The sequence below is a fragment of the Vigna umbellata genome, chromosome 11 (genome assembly GCF_029865625.1).
Source record: "Vigna umbellata cultivar VRB3 chromosome 11, Vumbellata_1.0, whole genome shotgun sequence".
Classification (NCBI taxonomy): Eukaryota; Viridiplantae; Streptophyta; class Magnoliopsida; order Fabales; family Fabaceae; genus Vigna; species Vigna umbellata.
Window position 1 is genome coordinate 31,587,888 of NC_142175.1, and position 23,433 is coordinate 31,611,320.

Genomic DNA, 23,433 nt, shown 5'->3' on the forward strand with positions numbered 1-23,433 from the left:
CTAGATTCGCTCTGTGAATGTGTGCGCTATGCGAATGTGTGCATTGTGCGAATGGTCCAGGTTTTAGTTCACCTTTTTCTTTCTTGTATTCACTGAACCTGAATGAATTGTAATACATTGTAAAACTTGTCTGGTGTATGAAATGTGGTATATGATTTAGTATGATTATGAGTCATGTTCCAAGTAAAAGTATGTGAATCAAAGTGATGAACGTAAGTATCAATGTAGACTCTCTTGGTGAGATTCAAAATTTGTTTAGAATGAATGCAGGAGCTCAGTCTTGGGGGTTATCTTGAAACTCCAATGGACTTTCATTCTCATATAGAGAGGATTGATCCATGTCGTGAGGAGTAGTATGAGGTCTTAGTCTTAGAGGCTTTCAATATGCTCCAAGGCGTGGTACAGACTAACCTCGTGAGTGTGGTAGGATGAAACTCATTGACAATGGCTTTACAAAGTAGTAGAGGTCACCACGAGTGCATAACCCGCCATAGCTCGACAATCATTCTAAGTTTGAACGGTCAAGTCTAAGTTATAGCATGTTAGAATGTTTGAACTGGTTTATCTTGATTGTTTAATATTGAATATGTTATATGTTGTGCAATTGTATGAATTCTTTTATATCTAGCTTACCTTTCTGTTTGTGATTGTATTTTGTATGTTTGGTGTGCTTCTTTTGCAATAATCACCTTGTGGGTGTGAGAAGAGGGAGATGAGGTGTCTCTAAAGCAGGCTCTGGATGGCGAGGATGCAGCTGCTTAGTGTAGTTAAAATGTTTATTTTCTTGTATATAAAGTTTTAAATTTTATGGTTATTTTGGATGACTGTAAAGTTAACGTTTTATTCACTAGTGTATGACTGTTCTATTATATTATTTATGTGACTACTATAATATGGTTTAAGGTTATATTTTGAGATGTTACAGTGTTATTATTAATATTGGTATTAATATAATCTATTACTAATATTATTATTTGATATTATTAATTGTACTTTTTATAATCTATTACATAAATCAATATTAAAAATATATTATTTAATTTTAATTAATTTGTTATAAAATAATATCCATAATTAATTATTTAAATATATTATCAAATTATTTATTTAAATATTATATTTATCATTATACACTATAACACTTAAATGTAATTATACAAATATATTATTTATTTAAATATAATAATAATTATATTATCTTTTTAATACAAATTAAAAAAAGGAGAAAACAATGACCTAGTATTTATATATAAAGAAATTCTTCTTTTAGTGTAAACATTTTATTTTCAATTTTACTTTTTAATTAACAATTTTTACAAAATAAAAATAATGATTCTAAAATTTTTATCCTTTAAATAATTTTTAAAATTTAATTATTTTTTAAAATTTATCCATTTTTTTATTTGACATTTATTCAAAATTTAATCAATTTTAAAATATTTTTTTAAATTAAAACAATTATCTACAAAATGAATAAATCTTATCTATAATAAAATTATAAAAAATATTTTTATTTACATTTATCATAATAATAATAATTTTTTATTTTTTGTTATCCTAAAAAATAGTGAATACTTCCAATAGTTTCTATAAAAATTACATTGATATGAATGATATTAAATTTCATTAATATTTTTTAGATTCTTTTTTTACGTAGAATAAATTTTCAAGGATTTATGTAATCCGGTTTAAAAGTTCCAAAATGTCACCAAAATTCATCAATACTAAATAATTTGATGTTATTATTAAATGTTGAAAATAGAACTCTATAACTTTGCAATGATCAAGTTCTATTGAAATATAAAGTACAAATTAATAAAAGTTTATGATATTGAAAAAACAATAAATAATAAAATGTCGAAAAATCCGTAAAGATTACATTATTTAAAAGTTTTATATAATTCTTTATATAAAAAAAACGTAAATTAAAAAATTATTTCTATTGGGTAGAAGTAAAAATAGAAATATGTTGAAATTGGAAGGGCAAAAAAAAATTCATTCGTACAAATTAAACATATAAATAATAATAAAAAAAGTCTATTTGAGTATCTTATCCAATAAACTCAACACGAATATTTTATAAGGTAAATTTGGTTTGAATTATTTAAAGCTTTGTTGAACCTTTAAGTGGATCTTCTTTGACTTCTACGATGAACACATTATTGGATGTAAAAAAATATGAGAACACCTTTGCAATGTCCAATCAAACATTATCAAACATGTGCTTTAAGGTTAGATATACTTAAAATTAGGTTAACTAAAAATATTTTACAAAAGTCATGTAACTCATGTTATATATCAAAATTGGACACTATCCCCTCCCACAATTTATATCATTTAATTGAAAATGTAATAAACTGTGACTTTGTTCCCATAAACTTATTCATAACATTTTTGGAAAGCAAAATAAAAAATAACAAACAAAAATGAACTTTCAATAAATTAAAATCAACTTATATATAAATAAAAATTCAAATCTTTGAAAACCATGGAAAAGAACTTATACACACTAATTTTATCACAATGAACAAATTTTGCCACTGTTTTCAATTTTTTTCTCTTGCAAATGTTTTGAATTTATCATGCATTAGCATTGTAATATATATATATATATATATATATATATATATATATATATATATATATATATATATATATATAATAATGAATTTTAGAAATTATTTTTCACAAGAAAATGAAAACAAAAATCTATAAATAATGAGATTTAACAAAGGTCTAAAATCGCTCACTGTTAAAATAATATTAAAATTTACAAACGTATATATACTTATAACCTGTTTGTGAAGAAAAAACATTTTTTCCATACTTCGTTCTTACGTTTTTTACATGTAACTTTATAACATGTAACGGATCTTGTTTGTGTTCCTAATACATCAATAACAAATTATTATATAGACAAATTTATACCATTTAATATTGAAACATTGACTATATTTATCATATATATATATATATATGGGTTTGCTAAGGCGCGTACGCTTGTTTTCAGTTGGTACATTTTAGCAATGTGTACCGGATTTTAGTAGACAAAAATACCCCCAAGTTTTAAGGTTAAGGGTATTTAATAATTTTCATTCTCAAAACTTAAAAAAAAAAAAAAAAGAAATCCCCCAAACCCTTACTCACCTCTCTCATTCATCTTAATCATTTCTCTTTAATCTCTCTCACTCCAACTTTTTTCTCTGTCATCCCTACTGTAGCCCCAATTGAAAAAAATCAGCCTTTAAAAAATTTTCCTTTGTAAAGAGTTGAGTCATTGACATATTCACCTTCAAGGCAAAGGTTCATTCAAGATATCTTCAATTTCACCATCTTCACTATCCTCTCTAATTTCATAATCTGTATTTCTTGAATCATCATCTCTAAAAAAACCCTCCAGGCCAATTACCAATTTTTTCGGATGTCATTATGCTTGTGAAAATTAGATAAAATTATATACGACAAAAATTATAAAATGAAAACTCATTATAAAGTCATTTTTTGTAAGAAATTGTTTTACAGCTGAGTGTTTCTGATTTTTTTTTCCAGGCCAATTACCAATTCCTTTGATGTCATTATGCTTGTGAAAATTAGATAAAATTAGATAAGACAAAAATTATAAAATAAAAACTCATTATAAAATCATTTTTTGTAAGAAATTGTTTAACAGCGAGTATTTCTGATTTTTTCCAGGTCAATTACCAATTCCTTTATGCTTGTGAAAATTGGATAAAATTAGATAAGACAAAAATTATAAGATGAAAACTCATTATAAAATCATTTTTTTGTAATTGGGGCTACAGTAGTAGGGATGACAGAGAAAAGATTGGAGTGAGAAGGAGGAAAGAAAAAGCATTAAGAGGAATGAGAGAGGTGAGTAAGGGTTTGGGGTTTTTTTTTTTTTTTTTATTAAAATACCCTTAACCTCAAAACTTAGAATCCATGATATTCATCCAAAATTATTAAAGACTTTTAATGGACATTTTTTTTTATTGAAAACTTAAAACTTAACTCATTTTTTCTCATCAAGTATATAGACCTCGTCTACATGGATTATGATAGATTTAATGTTAACATTTAACGTGTAGTGTGATTACAAAATTCAATATATGATTTAACGATACAATAGATCCCTTTAATCTCTCATCATTAGAGATTTCTATGACCTAAATCCTATTAAAACTAGAAATCCCTATTACAACGTAAGTATTTGCTCAATACTTAACATAATCTACAATTCACATATTATCTTAGACGTCTGATCTCAAAATCACAAAGCATACCTTCATTCATATCCTCATCCTATGCATACACATTTCATTATAATTCATTTAAACTAAAGTAATAATCATTCAAGCATACCATTGGACAATTTTTTCATGTAAATGCAAACATGCACATATATGTAGTACATACACTTGGAAGAATCACAAAGTCACTTAAATAAGGACATTACTTTTGCTTGACTAAACATAGTTTCATTGATACGAAGGTATAACAGTCTCTAAATGGCTCATATTATGCCTCCACTTAGCGAATTAAACCAAAAATCTTCTTACTTAAAAACAATGATCTCCTTCACACATTTTAAAAGTATCATTTTCTCGAGTTCACAATACTATTCAACTTAAAACTAGAAATGATCATGTCTAAACTTTAAGACTCAATACGAACTAGGACTTAGATTTAGAAAAAATGAAAGACTCTAATTCTACAATTAAAAACAAAGACTTTAGTTCACCGAGAACATCATATACACAAGTAAATGGTGTTCTATTGCTTTACATGCAATTAGAGAACACTAGACAAAGAAGGAACCTTCTTCAATTTCAACAAGTAATTGAAGAACATAGTCACAACTTGAGCTAATGTTCACCAACTTCCCATGTCACAAGAATATTATATGTATATGTAATGAACATTCTTCAATTTTCCTCTAAATAATTTTGTCTTTAGATGAAACACGATAATCTCATACTCAACTTGCAACTTAGGACCTTAAAAGTTGACACCCAAAAAAAGATCATATACAAAGAACTTTAAAGAAAATTTTTTTATTTTTAAATTTTTTAACCAACGCCTAAATAAACTAGTTTTCCTTGAATTTTGTTATATTTAGAGGTCCTAAGAATTATTTAGTTTTGAGACAATTCCAAATTTTTCCAATTAGTTTAAGGGGTGATTATGTTTTGTAAAAAAACAAAATTTGAAGAAATGGAAGCTGAGAGAGATGGAAAAAATTTAGAAGAAAAAAGTAAATGAAAGGCTGTCAAATGATTAAAAAAAAGAGTCTTTACATGAATTAAAATTAAGGTTAAATATATTTTTAATTTATAAACTTTGACACAAAATTGAAACTTATCTTTTTTTTCTCAAAACTTTAATATAATTTAATTTCTATACTTAATAATAAATATAATCATCATAACCTAATAAAGTTTAACTTATTTTCATACGTTAAACAATATTTCAAACTAATATTTGAATTTTTTATCCGTTTGATACATTTAAATTTAAATATCGGTCTAAAATATTATTTAACGCATAAACAAATTAATATCACTGAATTAAAATGATCATATTTATTTACTTTTAAAATCTGATATCAAAATATATACAAAATTTGAGATAAAAATAAATTTTAATTACCAAGTCCTATAATATTATTTTCATTAGAATAATTAGTTCATTGTTGTATTAAGTATTTTAAAAAAATATTATTTTTTCAGTTGATGTTTAAAAAAGTATCCTGAATAACTTAACATTAACAACAAAATAAATCCTACAAAATTCATATAAATAAATATATTTAGGAAAGATATAAACCATAAAAATATAACTATAATATCTAAGAAAATATTTTATCGATGTTGGTTGCAGAACTTTAATTAATATAAACCAATACATACCAACAAAAAATTAAAAACCCTTATTTATCGTGGTAAAAAAATAGTCTCACAATTATTGATACAAAAACTTTAACTAAAATGAATAAAAAAATAGTTCTGAAAACATAAGTTAAGAAATAACCTAAACCTATTTGTAAAATAAATTTCATCAATATACAAAACATCCATAAAAATTAATAAAAAAGCGATATCAAGTTTATAGCATCGTGATTTCGATTAAGTTTAGAACGTCTTGATTTAAACTAAGAGTTCAGACGTTGCATTTCAAATATAAAAATAAAAATACTAAAATATATGAAAAAAATAAAATAAAAATCCAAAAATTTTTTATTTTAGAAAAATTCAAAATTATCTTATTTTTGAATAATTTACTTTTTCAGAATTCTTTATTCAAACACAATAATTTATCAGAAAACATTTTTAAGTTAAAATATAGTCCTATTCTATAAAAAAATAATTCCCAAAAATATAATAAATATGTAAAATACAATAAATAAATTATAACGTATATATCCAGCCATTTACTGATGCATTTCCGACAAAACTCTCATTAACATTAAATTATTAAACGTTAGATCAATAATTTAATTTTATTCTTAAAAATATTAATGTTAAAAAAACTAATAATTAAAATGAGGAGAGTTCATCGAACTACTATAAAATAAATTAATAGAGTTATCATTTTGAACAAAAAAACTTTAAATAATTAAATGTTATAAGCAAAATACATTAATTACAATCTCGAAAATTTATTACATTACTATCTTTTGACATTTATATCATCAAATCTATAACGAATTGATTTACACAAAATTCATAAAAATTATAATATTAAAAAGTTTTAAATAATTCATTAACTACAAAGATATATTTCCAGATAAACAAAAGAAATAAATTGACGACATAAATGCATATTTAGTTCGAATTATTTAAGACTTTAACCTAAGACATGTCTTTCTAATCTTGATATGAAATTAGATTACCAAGTTTTGCATGAACACTTTTAAACACAGAAAATAAGAAAATTATAATTAAATTAGTTCATAAATAAATTACAAATTTAGATAATTTAAAAGAACTTTTACAAAAATAATTTATATATTAATTAATTCTAACTTAAAAAAATTATCTATTATATTACTTATAAAAAAAATCTCTAAAGACATCTTTAGAAATAGACTTGGAAGATTCACATATTTAACATCCAATCAAACATGTTACTGTGATTTCAACTATTAGAATATTTATTATATTTATCATCATTATATTATATATAGGGTTACCCTATTTATCACGATTATATTGTGTCTAAGGTTATCCTATTTATCATTGTGTCTAGCTTATCCTATTTATTTATCATTGTGTCTAAGCTTATCTTAATTATAATGTACTCTTGTATCAATTTATTTTTATAAATAGAAAATTATGAGAGGATCAATTAAGCCCTCAAGAATTATTTTTTTTCAATCTCAAGTTGGTATCAGAGTCATGGTTAGAACCTATCCTAGCAATATTTGTTGTTTGTTGGGCATAATGATCCATCTGCTATTGGGCCGCTATCGGACCACCCATTAAAAATGTCTAATCCCACACTCGAGATATATATACTTCGACATGAGGGGAAGTGTTGGAAGTTTCACATCGATTAGACATAAGACCAATTCATAGTTTATAAGTGGGTGCAAACCTCATCCTACAAGTCGGTTTTGTGGGGTTGAGTTAGGCTTAAAGTTCACTTCTAACATATGTTTATAGCCACTAGTCAGAGGCTCCAACTAGTCAGAGATGGCAGTCCCTGCTTTCAGCCACTACAGGTCTCAATTAGTCAGAGATGGCAATCCCTGCTTTCAGCCACTACAGGTCTCAATTAGTCAGAGATGGCAATCCCTGCTTTCAGCCACTCATGCTAGTTTGTGAGTCCAATTTGGTTTATAGACATTCTCTCTTTGTTGATTTTGTTATGAGGGAGAATGTTAGAATATTTATTCTATTTATCATGATTATATTGTGTCTAGGGTTACTCTATTTATCATGATTATATTATGTCTAAGGTTACCCTATTTATCATGATTATATTGTGTCTAGGTTATCCTATTTATATGTACTCTTGTATCAATTTATTTTTATAAATAAAAAATTATGAGAGATCAATTAAACTCTCAAGAATTATTTCTTTTCAATCTCAAATTCAACTAAAAACATTTTAGGACTTTTACAAAAATAAATTAGTTCATAAATAAATTAAAAATTTAGATAATTTAAAAGAACTTTTACAAAAATAATTTATATAAAAATTAATTCTAACTTAAAAAAATTATCTATTATATTAACCCTATGAATACTTTATAAAAAAATCTCCAAACACATATTTAACCTCCAATCAAACATGTTATACCTAATGTGATTTCAACTAAAAACATTTAAGGAAGGATTTGTTATGCCATTAGTGTTGTAGATGAAGGGGCTAATTTCCCTTTTCCATAATTTATCTTATTTATTTTCAATAAATATAAGTGTAATGTTTCTGTGATAAATTTAATATGATTGCCTTCTATTGCATCAGAAAAAATTGAAGTCGATAAAATAATAAATGCGTATATTAATTATTAATAATAGTTGTACAGAAATACATAAATGTGTTACATTGATTTATATGAATTCGTGAAAAATAATGATATGCATGCCTTAATTGTTACAAGGGGTGAATAAAAATATGATTTTTTCCTGTTTTTGTCTTAGTTTCCACAAGCAGAAGATCAAAGGCATGTAGAAAGCCTAAAAGGCCAATGAAAAACATAATTGTGAGAGACTTTGGTCGCAGGAATTGGGTGGTACCAAAAGGAGGCAATAAAACTATTGAATTTCGAAGCTTTGTTAGCAGTAATATAAGAGAGAGGAAGACTCATCCACTTCTCCCATTTCCAAACCTTATTCACACAACACAATACAAAAAAGCTCTCTTTAGAGCCAGAATTTCAAACACACTCGCCTCTCACTGCGCGTGCCCTTCAAACATGACCATCTTCTTCTTTCTAGGACCTCTCTCAGGTGCAAAACCCCTTTTCCTTTTTCAACTTCTTATTGATTTCTCTTTTCATTTTCTTGATTCACAACTTGTTGGGGTGTGCCTTCCTGTGATTTTTTCAACTGTGGGATGGTAAAGTTGGGTTTTTTTAATTCTTGCTGATAACTTGAATACGTTTTGGCTGGGGAAGTTTACTTTTGGGGTTTGTGGGTACTTGGATTTGTGAGTCAAGATTCAGACTTTACTGTGTTCGAGGATTGAATTAGAGAAGATTGCAAACAGATGATTTTTGATGTAGGGGAATTCTGGGACTGTGTTTTCATGGTTAGGGAGTTCTTTTTACTGTCACGTTGTTTCAATTATTATCAGAGGTTGCGTCGAAAAGATAAATAGAATCTGTCTGGATTGTATTTATAAGGTTTTTCTTTTCTTTCTGTATTTCTTATAGGTGTATAACTTCACCAAACAGGCTGATATGGGTTTTTTTTTCTCATTATTTTCCATTTTTCTTGTTTATGTAGGATTATTCGTAGAGTAATAGTGCTACTCATCACTAGATCATTTCAAATTTGGAATGATTTGAAGGGAACATGATTGGAAGCTTCAACCAGACTGATTCAATTGAGTGCTGTGAAGCTGCAATGCAGAAATCTTATCCTCAGGAATCTGGTCCTGTCATGAAGAAGTCAAAAACCAAAATTTTAGCTTCTCAAAATGTAGATTATTGTGGAATGGCAGAGAGCGAGGACAGGCTCAGTGACATGCCAGATTGTCTTATTCATCACATCTTGTCATTTCTGGAAACAAAGGATGCTATTCAAACTTCTGTTTTATCAAAGAGGTGGAGGTATCTTTGGGTTTCAGTTCCCTGCTTGAATTTCAGTAGCAAATCATTCACGCGGTTGGTTGACTTCAAGAAGTTTGTGCTGTGGGTTCTAAACCACCGTGATTCTTCTCATGTCAAACTTCTTGTTTACTATCGTTTTGGGGTAGATTATGCCACAGATCAACATCTATTGAATAAGGTTATTGAGTATGCAGCATCACATGGGGTTGAAGAAATCAAAATCAATCTCCGTGCAAAAACATCCGGTAGTCCTCCTGTTGAAATTCCTTTGTCTCTATTTTCTTGCCAATCTTTGAAAAAGCTTGAGTTAAAAGATTGCCATCCTACGAATGTGTCATCCCCTATAGGTTGCAAATCATTGGACTTGTTGCATCTGGAACAGTTTGCAATGGATCCTGCTGCTGCTGACTTTTCAAATCCATTTGCAAGTTTGGCAGAGCTATTTGGTTTTACAACGTTGACAACTCTGCATCTAAATAACTTCACTCTGTGTTACACAGGAATTGACTGTCTGGATCCATTTGCTAATTGTGTCCATATGAAGAATTTGCACTTAAGTGAAATGTCTTTTAAGTCAGATTTGAACCCTAAGGATTTTGTGATATCTGCTCCCAAACTCAGCAACTTGAATCTAATGTGTAACCGCTTTAAATGCAAGATTGTAGTTGCTGCACCACAGCTTTCCAATTTCACTTACTTGTATTCTACACCTTGTGCTTTCTTTGAGTTCCGACTTCCATCTTTGGATGGCTTGATCATTGATATACATGAACCACATGATCGGTTTGAAAAATGTCGTCGAAGGAAAAGAGAGGAGACTCTACATGGTTTGATCAATATGTTACGGGGATTTCATAGTGCAGAAGCTGTTAAACTATCTTTCTGCACAGCTACGGTATGGAGAAATTTCTGTTATGTTTGTGCCTATGCCTGCAATTCTTGGCTGATGTATAATTTTTTAAAGAACTTTTTCAATTTCAGGTTACTTGTGGAACTGCAGCCCTGTTAAAGCCAGAACGTTTACCTCCTAGTAAATTGAAGTCATTGAACTTTGGAGTGGGATCAACATATAAAATCTTCATCAACAACCTTGACCATATAACTGCCTACTTCCGCAATTGTTCTCAGCATGCAGACTTTGAGATTGTGGCTGTTTAGAAGGTATTCATGAATCCTACTCATTCACTGATATTTTGTTCTCTCTTTGTTACAATAATACTAATTATATTCCTAAATTTGTTTGTCATAGTTCATCATATATCTGTCTAAAATAAAATAAAAGAACTTGGTTCAATGGTTGGTTGACATTTCTAATCAGTGCATAACACTAAAATTTTCCACCTAGTCTTACATTTTGCTCACTAGTTGTTCCATGACTTGAAAACTTTTAGATAACAAGTATATTCATTTGCCTTTAATTTTTGTATATGTCGCCATTCACTGATTTTTATAGGCTTTTAGCATATTCAAAAGTTTGTTGAGCTATTGAATATGCTCCTTGCTATTTGTTTGCATTGTTATCTCCTCTTTGGAATGTGTGTTTGGTGGCTAAGATAAAAAGGAGTAGAGAATATATATTAATTTTCCTAAACCCCCAATGCTTTCTTTCTCCACCCAGTTAGTCTCCCTTTTCATCAGTTGCTGTAACACCTGCCTAATAACACCCTCTATGAACCAGTGATTACAATACTTTTCATGTTTCAAACTCTAACTGTCACTGCTTGTGATAATTTTGGGGCTTTAGTTCATTGTTAGCATTTTGTTGCATCAAGAAGACTCATCATGTCTTGGTTCATATGGCAATTCTTTTAACCTGAACCTGAACCTGAACCCAGGCCAAAATTCTTATTCTTGGACATGTTCATACCCATGAGTTATGAGAAACAAGAGAAACTCAGCTGTCTGGATGAGATTTTAGATACTGGTGAAGTTATTAACAAAAACCGAGGACTTTCTGCTAGTCCTTATTTTTAGTTAGTATTGTTAATGGGGTGTAATGGAGGAGGTTATTAATATTTTTTTAAAATTTAAAAATACATCAATGTTGAATATTTGTGCATGATTTTGTCCTTGTAATTCTGTCATTTGCATGCAATTTGTAGCATTTATATTTGAGAGTTTATCAGAATTGTATTTTTCTCCTACCTCTTATTGAACTCTCTCAAGACTTTATCAGAATTGTATTCTTTCCTACCTCTTGTTTTTGTTTGAACTTAACTACCAATTAAGCTGAAAAATTCTTAGTCAATGTAATACGTAGATTAGATGTGTTTGGTGTTTTGTTTTCATCATTAGTATGGTATTTTTATGATTAATAGTAGAAGCCTATCACCTTTATAACATATGAAAACTTGGATTTTGATGCAATGAAAATTTGGCAAACTAATTTTGATATTTACCCATCTTGTTTATAAATTTGACATTCACAGTTTGTTTTTCAAAAATCAACATGTCTGTCAGAGACATAACTAAATCAAAATATATAAGCAAGAATGTGAACCTCACCTTATAAACAGATTCTATAAAATTGGGTTAAGCTTAAATTTTATTTTCTTAAAAGAATGTTCTATTATTATTTTTGTCTCATAAGCAAAGTGAAATAAGATAGCTTATACAATGAATCTTTTGCAGTCGTGTACTGGTTAGTAAATCTTTCTGCAGTATTTGTATGATGTGTTTGACTACATCAAATTATATATATATATATATATATATATATATATATATATATGTATGTATGTATGTATGTATGTATATTTCTCATGCATGGAAGATTATTGTGATAATGATTATTTTGTTATCTTTATTTTAAACTGTTAAGAATTCTCTGCATTGGTTTGACAGAATGGATGCTCTTTTTTTTTCTTAATTTTGCAGATACTTTGGAGAGGAGGTTTGACTCATTCTGAGACGGAATTAACCCAATACTTGGATCCGTATGATTAAAACAAGGATTAGTGTTTGGTATAGTTTTATTTGAAAAAAAATGGGATAAATTCATGGGTTGATTTTTGAAAAACAAGCTATAATGAAATAGAAATTCAAATGTTTTGTTTTGGTTTTTTTTGCAAATATGTATCATGATTCTGGTTTTATAGTCATATTTTGTCCTTCCCTTCTATATCTAAATACAGATCTTTTTATATTTTAAAATGAATTAAAATTTAGTGTTTAATTAGATTATGACAATGGTTTCATTTTATATGAATTAATTTTAGTATTATAATAACGAAAAATACCATCATTATGGGTCTTTGCAATTTTGTTATGATTACAAAAAGTATTTAATACTATAAAATTATGTAACATTTATTATAATTGGCTTGGTTTAGTTCGGTTTGTTTCGGCTGGGCTCAGTTTAGTTTGTTCGATTTGTCTTCAGTCGGTTTGTTTCGGCTCAGGATGGTTCGGCTCGACTTGGGTCGACATGGCTCGAATCGAATCGGCGTAGCTTGGCTAGTCTTGGTGCAGTCCAGCTCGACTTGACTAGTCTCGGTGCGATTCGGTTCGAATTAGCTCGGCTGTACTTGGTTTGGTTCATTTTGGCTCAGCTTGGCTAGTCTCGGTGCGATTCGGTTCGAATTGGCTCGGCTGGACTTGGTTTGGTTCATTTTGGCTCAGCTCGGCTAGGCTCAGTTCGATTTAGTTGATTCGATTTGGTTCACTTAGTTTACCTCGGTTCGGTTCGATTTAGTTGGGTTAAGTTCGGTATTGTTTAGTTCGGTTCGGTTTGGATCGAATCAGATTGGGACGACTTGACTCCTCTCGTCTTAATTCGGTTTGGTTTGGTTCGGCTTGGTTCAACTTGGTTTTGCTCGACTCTTCTCAGCATGACTCCACTTAACTCGATTTGACTCGTCGAGGTTTCTTTCAGTTTAAGTAAGCTTGGCTTGCCTCGACTTGGTTTGGGTCGGCTTTGTTGGTTGAGGTTTGTGGTAGGGGTGGAGGTGGAGGTGGAGGTGAGGTTGGGGTTGAGGTTGGGGTTAGGGTTTGGTTGGGTTAGGTTGAGTTGAGTTGGGTTGGATTGGATGAGGTTGGAGTGAGAGTTGGGTTAGAGTTGGGTTGGGTTGGGTGGGGTTGGGTTGGGGTTGGTGTTGGGTTAGGTTTGGTGGGGTAGAGGTGGAGGTGGATGTAGGGTTGGGGTTGGGTTGGGTTGGGGTGAGGTTGGGATGGGTTAGGTGGGGTTGGGGATGGGGTTTGGGGTTGGGGTTAAGTTGGGTTGTGTTTGGTTTGATCGGGTTGAGTTGGGTTAGAGTTGGGGGGCTGGGATCGGGGTGAGGGTGAGGGTGAGGTTGGGGGTTGAGGTTAGGGTGGGGTTGGGGTTGGGGTTGGGTTGGTGTTGGGGCTGGGTTGGGGGTTAGGGTTCGGGTTCAGGTTTGGGGTGGGGTTTAGGGTTAGGGTTCTAGTTGGCGGTGGGGTTTGGTTTGGGTGGGGTTGGGCTAGGGGTGGGGTGGGATGGGGTTGGGTTAGGGTGGGTTGGGTTAAGGGTGGGTTGGGTTAAGGGTGGGTTGGGTTAAGGGTGGTTTTGTTTCGGTTTGGGTTGGGTTCGGTTGGGTTGGGTTGGGTTGGGTTGGGTTCGGTTGAGTTCGGTTCGGTTGGGTTCGGTTCGGTTGGGTTCGATTCGGTTCGGTCTGGTTCGGTTCAGTTGGGTTCGGTTTGGTTCGGTTGGGTTCGGTTCGGTTCGGTTTGGTTCAATTGGATTGGATTCGGTTGAGTTGAGTTGGGTTCGGTTCGATTTGGTTCGGTTGGGTTGGATTAAATTCGGTTGGATTTGGTTCGGTTCGATTCAGTTGGGTTCAATTGAATTTGATTGGATTCAAATGGATTTAGTTGCATTCACTTGAATTCGGTTCCATTCGGTTAAGTAGATAAATTTATTTACATGATAAAAGTTTTATAATTGAAATATATGATTTAGCGAAAACTTTTTTTTTAAGTAATATTATTTTATTTTTACTAGCGAATGAAAATGGTAGTTGTAAAATTAGCCTAACACAACACACGTGTGTAATTGTTCGTGTGACTGACACAAAGACAAACACTGCACAGACATTGAATCGATCAATCAATGGTGCTTGCGTCCATTCGTCTTTTTCCTTCTCCATTCCTCGCTTTCGCTCCTCGTCGCTCTCCATATTCATGGCGCCCTCGTCCCTCTTCCGTCGCCGCCTTCTCTTCTCTCCACTCCTGTAGCCATTCAGTTTCCACTATATTCCTTTTCGCACAATGCCTGCTCACTTTAACCTATTTTTTCTATTGGAACCCTTTTCTATGTTGAAATTCACACATTTTTTTTTCTTTTTCTTTTTCTGAAAAGATGAAATCAATAATCTGTTGATTTATGCATCACTAAGCTGTTACTTGCAGATAGTGTTGACTTGTGAGTTCATGTTGCTGCAGCGGCTTCTAAGGGAGACGGCGGAGTGGAACTAGGTGGTGATCAAAGACAAGCAGAAGTTATTTTTTTAGGGACTGGAACCAGTGAAGGGGTTCCTCGTGTTAGTTGCTTGACTAACCCTTTAATTAAATGTGAGGTACTTGTCATTATTCAACCAGACCATGTTTTTATAATTGATTATGAATATGATATGATGCTATGGAATTGGATCATTGGGGTTTATTGGTTTTGGTATGATGTTTTTTATAGGTGTGTTCAAAAGCTGCCCAACCGGGAAATAAGAATAGGAGACTTAACACAAGCATTCTCATTCGTCACCCCAATTCTTCAGGAACACAGAATATTCTTATAGATGCTGGAAAGTATGTTTTTAATTGTCCTATGTGATGTGCACTGCAATTGTGTTGGATTAGGAGTTAGGAGGACGGGATTTATCTTACTTTCATTTTGAATGTTAGTCTATATCTGCGATCTCATGGTGGTTCTAGGTTATCCCCTTATTGTACTTTCTTTTCTTTTTTGAGCTTGAAAAAATCTGCTGGAACATGGAAAAATTAATACTTGGCAATTTTAGCTTTCCTTTGATACAATGTTTGTATAATTGGTATTGTATTTGTATACTGAAGCCCAACATTGATCCATTAACAATGTCATGATTGTGGGTGTCAGCGAGTATTTTCTTGTTTCTCTCAAAGATAGTCTTGTATATGTGGACTGGATTCTAAGTCTGCGTTGCCCCGTCATGGGATGATATATGCTGTGTTAGGATAATGTGATGTCTGAACCATGAATATGTTGTAGATTTTTATTATTGTAAGATGGGATTTACATAATTTGAGTTCACTTTCAAGGAAAACCTGGACATGATTAGATTATGTGCTTCATTTGGGTGCTGATAACAATTAACTTACTTGTTGCAGATTTTTCTATCACAGTGCTCTCCGGTGGTTTCCTGCTTATGGGTTAGTTTTTACCTGTTATTAACGTTGTTACATGTGATGGGTTTTCTGTTTATGTATTTTATTTTTTGCTTTCTTTTTAGGAAAAATATGATGCAACATTAATAACAATGGTAGTGAAAGGACATGCAAATTAGAAAACGAAACTTGCATAAACTATGTGTGGTATATACACAATTTTGGACTGTTGACAAAATTGTTTAAGGTTATCCTATGGTTTGCATAGAAGTCCGTAAGGAGTGTACTGGTGTAAGATTTTGCAAGCATCAATACCCATGCAAAATGAATTGGACTTGTCAAATATCTGGAATGAGTTTTTAATGCTAAACTATTTAAGAGAAAATAATCTTAGAAGACTTGTACGTCTGTGACATTTCTTGTTTGACATGCTTTTTTATTGAGGAATCTTGATTATTGACCCTAAAATTTAAGTAGTAGATGGCGTTCTACATGTTTTCTTGTATTTTTCTGCCTTGGTTTTATATCTCTGTAACCTGTATATCTGCAGGATAAGAACAATAGATGCTGTCATTATTACTCATTCACATGCTGACGCAATTGGAGGTCTGACATGATCTTTAATAATATTCTTTGGATAATTAATATCAATACGACATGTATATGCTTGGCTAAAGTAATAAGAAATGTAATTGGTAATATAAACAAACTCTGCTTCTTTCTTCTACCCAGGTCTTGATGATCTCAGAGATTGGACAAACAATGTTCAGCCTCATATTCCAATATATGTAACCAAACGAGACTTTGAGGTCCTCTTCCATGTGCTTTCCTTCTAAATCCAAGTTATTAATTTTACTTACTGCTTGTTATCTGTATGTGTACGCTGTAAATTTTCTTTCTGTTTGAAAGACCTGCATATCTATGTATCCTTTTTAAGAAATTAATGCATACTGTAAGAAATCTTGAATTTGTGCATATTGATGTTCATTCTTTCTCTGGGATTGCCAAAGTATCCACAACTGATGTTATTGAAGTATATTTTATATATATCTACTTAATGCTAATGAATCTCTGCATCCGCTTTAACATTTACTCCACAGAAATTCATTTTAAGTTAGAAAATATTTATCACTAGTTGTAGTTAAAATTTGAGTAGGGTTAAAAGGTGGATTTAACTATACCTACCGAAACTAGCCGACTGAAAGTTAATAATAATTGCCATCTGAAGAAATCAAATCTTCCTCTTCTGATATGGGCTGAGGACCTGGAAATTTTGTACCAGAAGATCCTGTCCAATATCTCCAGAGGCTCAGTCTTTTCTAATTTGCATGATGGAACAATTTTTTCACTATACTAGCTTCTGAAATCATGTCTAAGAGAGAAGAGAAAGAGCTCATCCTGCATATATTCATGATTGTTCCCATAATCTACACTTTTTAAGACAATTGTCATTATGTAGATTTCTGTTAGCTGAAAAATAAAGATGTTTTAGGGAAATTTTCTTCATTTTCAAATATTTTAATTTTTATCTTCCAGGCTAGATCATAGGGTTACTTGTCATCTGATTGGATATTTAATTTCTTCTGAGCTGCGGATCGGAGTTCCTCTTAATAGCACTTGTAGCACTACCCTATAGTGAAGGGGAAAAGCAGTGAAAGCTTGTGCTTTTCATTTTCAATGATCCTCTGAATCATTCACCTTTTTCTACTTCAATGAGCAACTGGTGGGATATGTTTTTATAGTGAACTTATTCTTGCAATCGCTACTGAAAAGTGCAGGTGATGACAAAGACCCATTATTATTTAGTAGATACTAGTGTTATCTTACCTGGTGCCAAAGTCTCAGAGTTGCAATTCAAAATCATATCGGAAGAATCATTTTTTGTACACGGACTGAAGGTCAGTACCATTATTAGTCCTAACATCTTCAAGTGGGGTGTTCTCGTACTTTGTCCCTTTTCAACTTTTTTTCTCATTTATTGCTCAATCAATTAATTTCTAGCGTGTTCCTTCTTGTGGATGGGGCTTGGCTCTATTCTTTTTTTCCTTCTATTATTGTACTTCAGATTACCCCATTACCAGTTTGGCACGGCCAGAATTATAGGTCCCTTGGTTTTCGTTTTGGTAATATCTGTTACATTAGGTAATGTTTCTACTTAAGTAGAAAAGTACTTGCATATGATTCAGTTCAGCCTTTTCATCTATTTATGTGGGCTGATCTTGTCTCTAAATTTGCAGTGATGTTAGTGAAATTCCTGAAGAAACTTACCCACTTCTAAAGGACTGTGAAATTCTAATCCTGGTGATATACCCTCCCATCCTTTTTATCTTTCCACAGCTTTTCTTTATACTTAAATGAAATAACTGTGAGTGCATGTATGATTTCTCCCTCACTCACATAGTGTTTGATTCCACAGGATGGATTAAGACCTGATCGTTCTACTTCCACACATTTTGGACTTCCAAGGGTAATAAACTAATAATCAGCTTTACATTTGCTTAAACTTTTCTCTTAGGAAGGAGATTTATTCTGATCTTCCATTTCAGGCGTTGGAGGAAGTGCGAAAAATTCAACCCAAAAGAACACTTTTTACTGGTAAGTTTAGCTTAAGTCCTCCAGTTATCATAATACTTGCACTACTTTCTTGCCTTAATCTACGATGGTTCATTAATCATGCATTTAGGAAGCCTGAAAGAACCCCTTAAGAAGTTCGAAATTAGTAAATAAAAAAATCTGAGGCAGTTAGTAATATATCATCAATGTAAAATGTTTAAGAGAAATAGTTTTCGATGTCTCCTTATTGGTTATTTGAAGGTATGATGCATCTGGTGGATCATGAAAAAGTGAATGACTACCTTGCGAGCTTATTGGAGTCTGAGGGTCTTGATGCACAACTGAGCTATGATGGACTTCGTATACCAGTCAGACTCTAGATTTATACAACCTCAATAATTATTTTTTTCCCGAAAGAGAAGTTATTAAACAATACATTTAAATGATTTTACAAGTTCACACATTCTGCATGCTACTGCAACTATTCCACCTTCTTCCCATCCACTTGTCATTCTTATTTCCTTGTCTCTATTAGCGACAAGCAACACTTATACCATAATGTAACAGGATTTTTTCTCCTTACAATGAAATATTTTATTGTGTAGTGAATTATTATTTGGTCATTATACGTAAAGAATTAATCGATTTAGTTTCTAGAATACATATATAGAAACTCTGTTTGAACCAGAAGATTGGTGTTTGAATTTAGCAGATATGAAGACTGAAACTCTCACAAGGTTGAAACCACTACTTTGACATTGACAATCCAACATTTCCAGGATTCATAAACGCAATTGGAACTTATTGTTATGATATTTTGTATATTTGTGGCCTATACATTCCCACTTGGCAATTCATGATGAGTCAATATGAAAGAAAAAACATAAAAGAAATAGATGTCGGGACTATGGTCCACTATGTTTTCTACGCACTGATTCAATAAAAGATTAGTGTTAGGATCAGAAAAGCAAGTACTCTTCCTTTTTATTGGTTGCAAAATGGATCACGTAATACCTGCAGTTTCATGAGTGGACGATGCATTTTGCATAGTTTTGGAATAACATATGATAAAGTAGATCTATGCAAAACAATACGACAGGGTTGTCATGTTAGGTGGAGTGTTTGAATACGATTTTAAAGTTTTTTTTTTCTCAATCATGTATTTTTTTTATTTCCTCTTTTTTTTTAAAGTAAATTTTGTTTTTCAAAGTATTTCAAATGGTTTGTTTAGTCTACTGTGTGTGTATCTAAAATTACATCGCCAACCCTGAGAGTCTATATCTTCAAAATAAGTAAATATATATATATATATATATATATATATATATATATATATATATATATATATATATATATATATATTTCTCTCTCGAAGATGCTTTTGATGAACTATAAACTTATAAATTATAATAAGAGAAGCCTGATTTTAAGATAGATAACGTTATCGTCTGAAAATGATAATCGAAGTTTCCATTTAGAAGGCATATAAGGTTTTAGAAGATTAATAAGACAATTACAAATAATTTATATCAATAGAACAAGAGACAAGAAGAAAGTACGTCAAGCATGTGTATGACAATAATTTTTCAACTTTATGTTGAAAGGGGAGCCTTTTAAGATTTTCAACCATGTGGTGTGTTTTCTTATGATGAAAATAGATGATTTTTCTATGTTATTTTTTAACAATGATAATTAAGGTTTTTTTTAGAATAATAGGTTGAGACAATAGGTTAGGTTATATGTAAAATAGTTTTTGCTGATGTTTAGAATGGTTAATCTGAATTAAAGAACAAAATTTTATGAATTTGGAATTTTCTCATTGTTTTAATCGATTAAGCAAACTAGCTAATCGATGTATAAATTTTAATTGTTTAAGAAAATAACGTAATCATTAAAATGGTTTGAAACACCAAATAATTTGTTATTTGTTTTAATCAATTAAAAGAAGCGCCTAATCAATTAAAACAGTGTGTAAACCTTAATCGATTATGTATAAAACATAATCAATTAAAAATGCTGCTTTTGTGTCTATGTTATATATATGTGTTTTAATTTATCTATCGGAACAAAAAACATTATGAAAACTGATCAAATTGAAACAAGAACAGGGTTTGGAGTTGTCTTGGAGCAATCTTGGAGGCACCCACCATTGATTGGAAAAATTCAAGGTTTCTAAGAATCCATGGTTGAAAAAAAGATCAACCAAGGATTTGCATTATCTTTTTTTGTAAAATCTGCACTTGTGGTGCATCAGGTTCTATTTCCTTTATGTATTCTTTGTATTAGTTTAGTCTTAGTTGTGTAGGCAAGACTCCTAAAGAGTGTCTGTAGTCTCTTCTTTAGGTTTGTGTTTTTGTTGCATTTGAGAGAGTGAGAGTGCATTGAATATCTTGTATTCCGTGATTCTGTCAAAGTTAGTGAATTCTCTCCAACTTAGGTCGTTGGAGAATGACTAGATGTAAACTCATTTAGAGTTGAACCCGTATAAATCTTATGTTATATTCTTGCTTTATTCTTGTTTATTGTTTTGAAGGTTAAATATCTTTTGAAAACAGTCTCAAACCTATACATTTTTTTAAAAGACATTAAAAACTATTTTCAAACCAATTCACCTCTCTTGAATTAAGATATAATATCTATCAAAATAATACTTTAAACGAGATATTATAACTTAAAAACAATAAACATTTTAAGATGGTCAAGAAAAAACAAAAAAACATGAAAATACTCTTAAAGAAACATGAATCCAATCTCAAAAGATATCTAAATTAGAACATTATAGTTAATAAAGGATAAGGTGAAAGAAGAGGGAGCTAAACATTTTGAGTGATAGTTTTACTTATAGTGAAACCAAATTATATACAATTATGAAAACATTTCCATTGAAAGGTTGTGCCTAAAACATCAAATGATTGCATCTTTTCACCTATTCCTCAAAGGACATCATGTTCTAAGATAATGTTTACCAAACAAAGAGTTGACAAAGTATTTTCTCATTAAAAAAATGTAATTGTGATACAAACTAAATTTTAATCATAAATGATATCATCGTTAAACTCGTGTAAGACTAAACAGCTTAACATTTTACAAATAATAACTAATATATTACTAAATTATTATTAACTCAAACTTGGTGTAGTATAAAGTTATAGTTCAATTACTACTTTTTTTCAATACTCTTTATTTTAGTCAAAAGCATATATTTAAATAAATCTATATGCAAACAACTCTAAAATATGAATTGTCAATATAAAAAATCTAACACCACTTTCAATATACTCACTGTTTATTAGTCTTATCTTTTCTTATATATAAAAAATCTGACACTATTTTCAACATGTTTGATATTTATAAGTTTTATTTTTTTTCTATATTTTCTGATTTTATTCAATACGAAACTTTTAATTTATATTTAAATTTCTAACAAATATTAGCTTATAATGGTATTACAAAACTCACTAAAACTAAAAAAACAACATGAAGATCTACTTAAAACCTTATTTATACTTATATTTTTTTTTCAAATATTTATAATACGTCTTACAATTCTCTTGTTTACTTATTTATAATTTATTTTTCTCTCATATCAAACTTTTGGCAAACGAATTTGCATTGGATTATATATATGCAAAACTCATTTTTCTTATTAGGATTAGACAAAAACTTCACCTCATCTCAACCGACATTTGGTTTCTAATATAAAATTTTATTAAGAGTTAAATAAATAAATAAATAAAAAGTGGACTTAAGAGTCATTATTGCGAGAAAAACGAGAGATTTTGAGAAAAATACATTTGGAAAGTTGGGCATGGTTTGTCTCTTCTTACGTCATCCCACCCTACAATTTCTTTAACCCACAATCATTAACCTTCTTCAATCATTTTCCCAATATCTCATACATCATTAATTACTTTTTTTTATCAATAATCAATACCTTTAAAAAGTTATCCATTCACTATATTTTTAGTCTTTTAATTTTTAATAAAAATTAAAAATAGTTTTTCTTCAAAAATTTTGATCTAATCTAATTTTTCAACTAGATACCCATAGATTTAATATTTTTAACTATCTTTTTAGATTTATTTGATATTTCAAATATATTTTATAATAATATTTAAATTTTTTATATTATTTAATACATTTTTATTTTAATATTAATTGAAAAACATGTTAAAAATATTAAACAAATTTAATAAAATTTAGTTAAAATAACTAAATTCATAAAATTCTAAAGACTGATTCAAAATTTTGAAAAAAACTAATTTCAAATTTTATTAAAAAGGAAGAGAAAAAAACATATTTAGTATATAAAATAAATATCTACTTTTCATATTATATTCCAAATTAATCTTCACGAGTCAACAATAGTTAATAACAATGGATAGAGAGAAAAAATAACTTTTTTTAATAACAAAAAAATCGTGATCTTTACCAAAGTCTTCTTCGTAGAAAAATAAAATGATACCCTGAATTTGTTGCATTCTTTTGAATTAGTCAAATGTTAGAGGTTTTTCTGTTCTTAATTGTATTAAGAAAATAGTGTGATCTGCAAGAAAAATATCAAATTTTATAAGTGAATACTAGATGAGTATTTTTTATTATTATTAAAAGATTCAGGATTTAATATGTTTGTTCTTTTAAATTATTTTAAAAAATTGAATTTCATTCATAAATCAAACTATGCATCTATTTTTGTTATTATATTTCATGAAAGTTATGTAAAAAAAAATCATTTTTAGTAAAGGATAAATAGACATATTATCATAACATTTTGTTTATGAAAA

At 30.1% G+C, this 23,433-nt stretch overlaps 2 protein-coding genes across 4 annotated transcripts; both read left to right on the forward strand.

Moving 5' to 3' along the window:
• The first annotated feature begins 8,704 nt into the window (after positions 1 to 8,704).
• LOC124830490 (putative F-box/FBD/LRR-repeat protein At1g78840) lies at positions 8,705 to 12,902 on the forward strand. 2 transcript variants are annotated; one of them, XM_047304226.2, is made up of 5 exons: positions 8,705 to 8,957; positions 9,456 to 10,026; positions 10,129 to 10,676; positions 10,763 to 10,942; positions 12,659 to 12,902. In XM_047304226.2, the coding sequence occupies exons 2-4, from the start codon at positions 9,525 to 9,527 to the stop codon at positions 10,937 to 10,939; spliced, it is 1,227 nt and encodes a 408-aa protein (XP_047160182.1). In that variant the 5' UTR covers positions 8,705 to 8,957; positions 9,456 to 9,524; the 3' UTR covers positions 10,940 to 10,942; positions 12,659 to 12,902. The 2 variants fall into 2 exon arrangements, with proteins under 2 accessions (XP_047160182.1, XP_047160181.1); XM_047304225.2 differs by having other exon boundaries at positions 8,706 to 8,957; positions 9,456 to 10,676.
• A 1,883-nt stretch (positions 12,903 to 14,785) lies between these two features.
• On the forward strand, positions 14,786 to 19,551 carry LOC124830489 (Metallo-hydrolase/oxidoreductase superfamily protein). Of its 2 annotated transcripts, none has more exons than XM_088102548.1 (12): positions 14,786 to 14,970; positions 15,182 to 15,315; positions 15,429 to 15,541; positions 16,100 to 16,141; positions 16,647 to 16,702; positions 16,829 to 16,905; positions 17,875 to 17,994; positions 18,162 to 18,238; positions 18,334 to 18,397; positions 18,513 to 18,563; positions 18,643 to 18,691; positions 19,362 to 19,551. In XM_088102548.1, exons 1-12 carry the CDS (start codon positions 14,850 to 14,852, stop codon positions 19,403 to 19,405), a joined length of 948 nt encoding a protein of 315 aa, XP_087958674.1. In that variant the 5' UTR covers positions 14,786 to 14,849; the 3' UTR covers positions 19,406 to 19,551. The 2 variants fall into 2 exon arrangements, with proteins under 2 accessions (XP_087958674.1, XP_047160180.2); XM_047304224.2 differs by lacking the exon at positions 19,362 to 19,551 and adding an exon at positions 18,911 to 19,261 and having other exon boundaries at positions 14,789 to 14,970.
• The last annotated feature ends 3,882 nt before the right edge of the window (positions 19,552 to 23,433 follow it).

Coding starts and splice junctions, on each gene's coding strand:
- LOC124830490 (XM_047304225.2), top strand. CDS start 9,525: ATGATTGGAAGCTTCAACCAGACTGATTCAATTGAGTGCTGTGAAGCT. Junction 10,677..10,762: donor TATCTTTCTGCACAGCTACG/GTATGGAGAAAT, acceptor TTTCAATTTCAG/GTTACTTGTGGAACTGCAGC.
- LOC124830489 (XM_047304224.2), top strand. CDS start 14,850: ATGGTGCTTGCGTCCATTCGTCTTTTTCCTTCTCCATTCCTCGCTTTC. Junction 16,703..16,828: donor ACATGCTGACGCAATTGGAG/GTCTGACATGAT, acceptor TCTTCTACCCAG/GTCTTGATGATCTCAGAGAT. Junction 18,692..18,910: donor CAAAAGAACACTTTTTACTG/GTAAGTTTAGCT, acceptor GGTTATTTGAAG/GTATGATGCATCTGGTGGAT.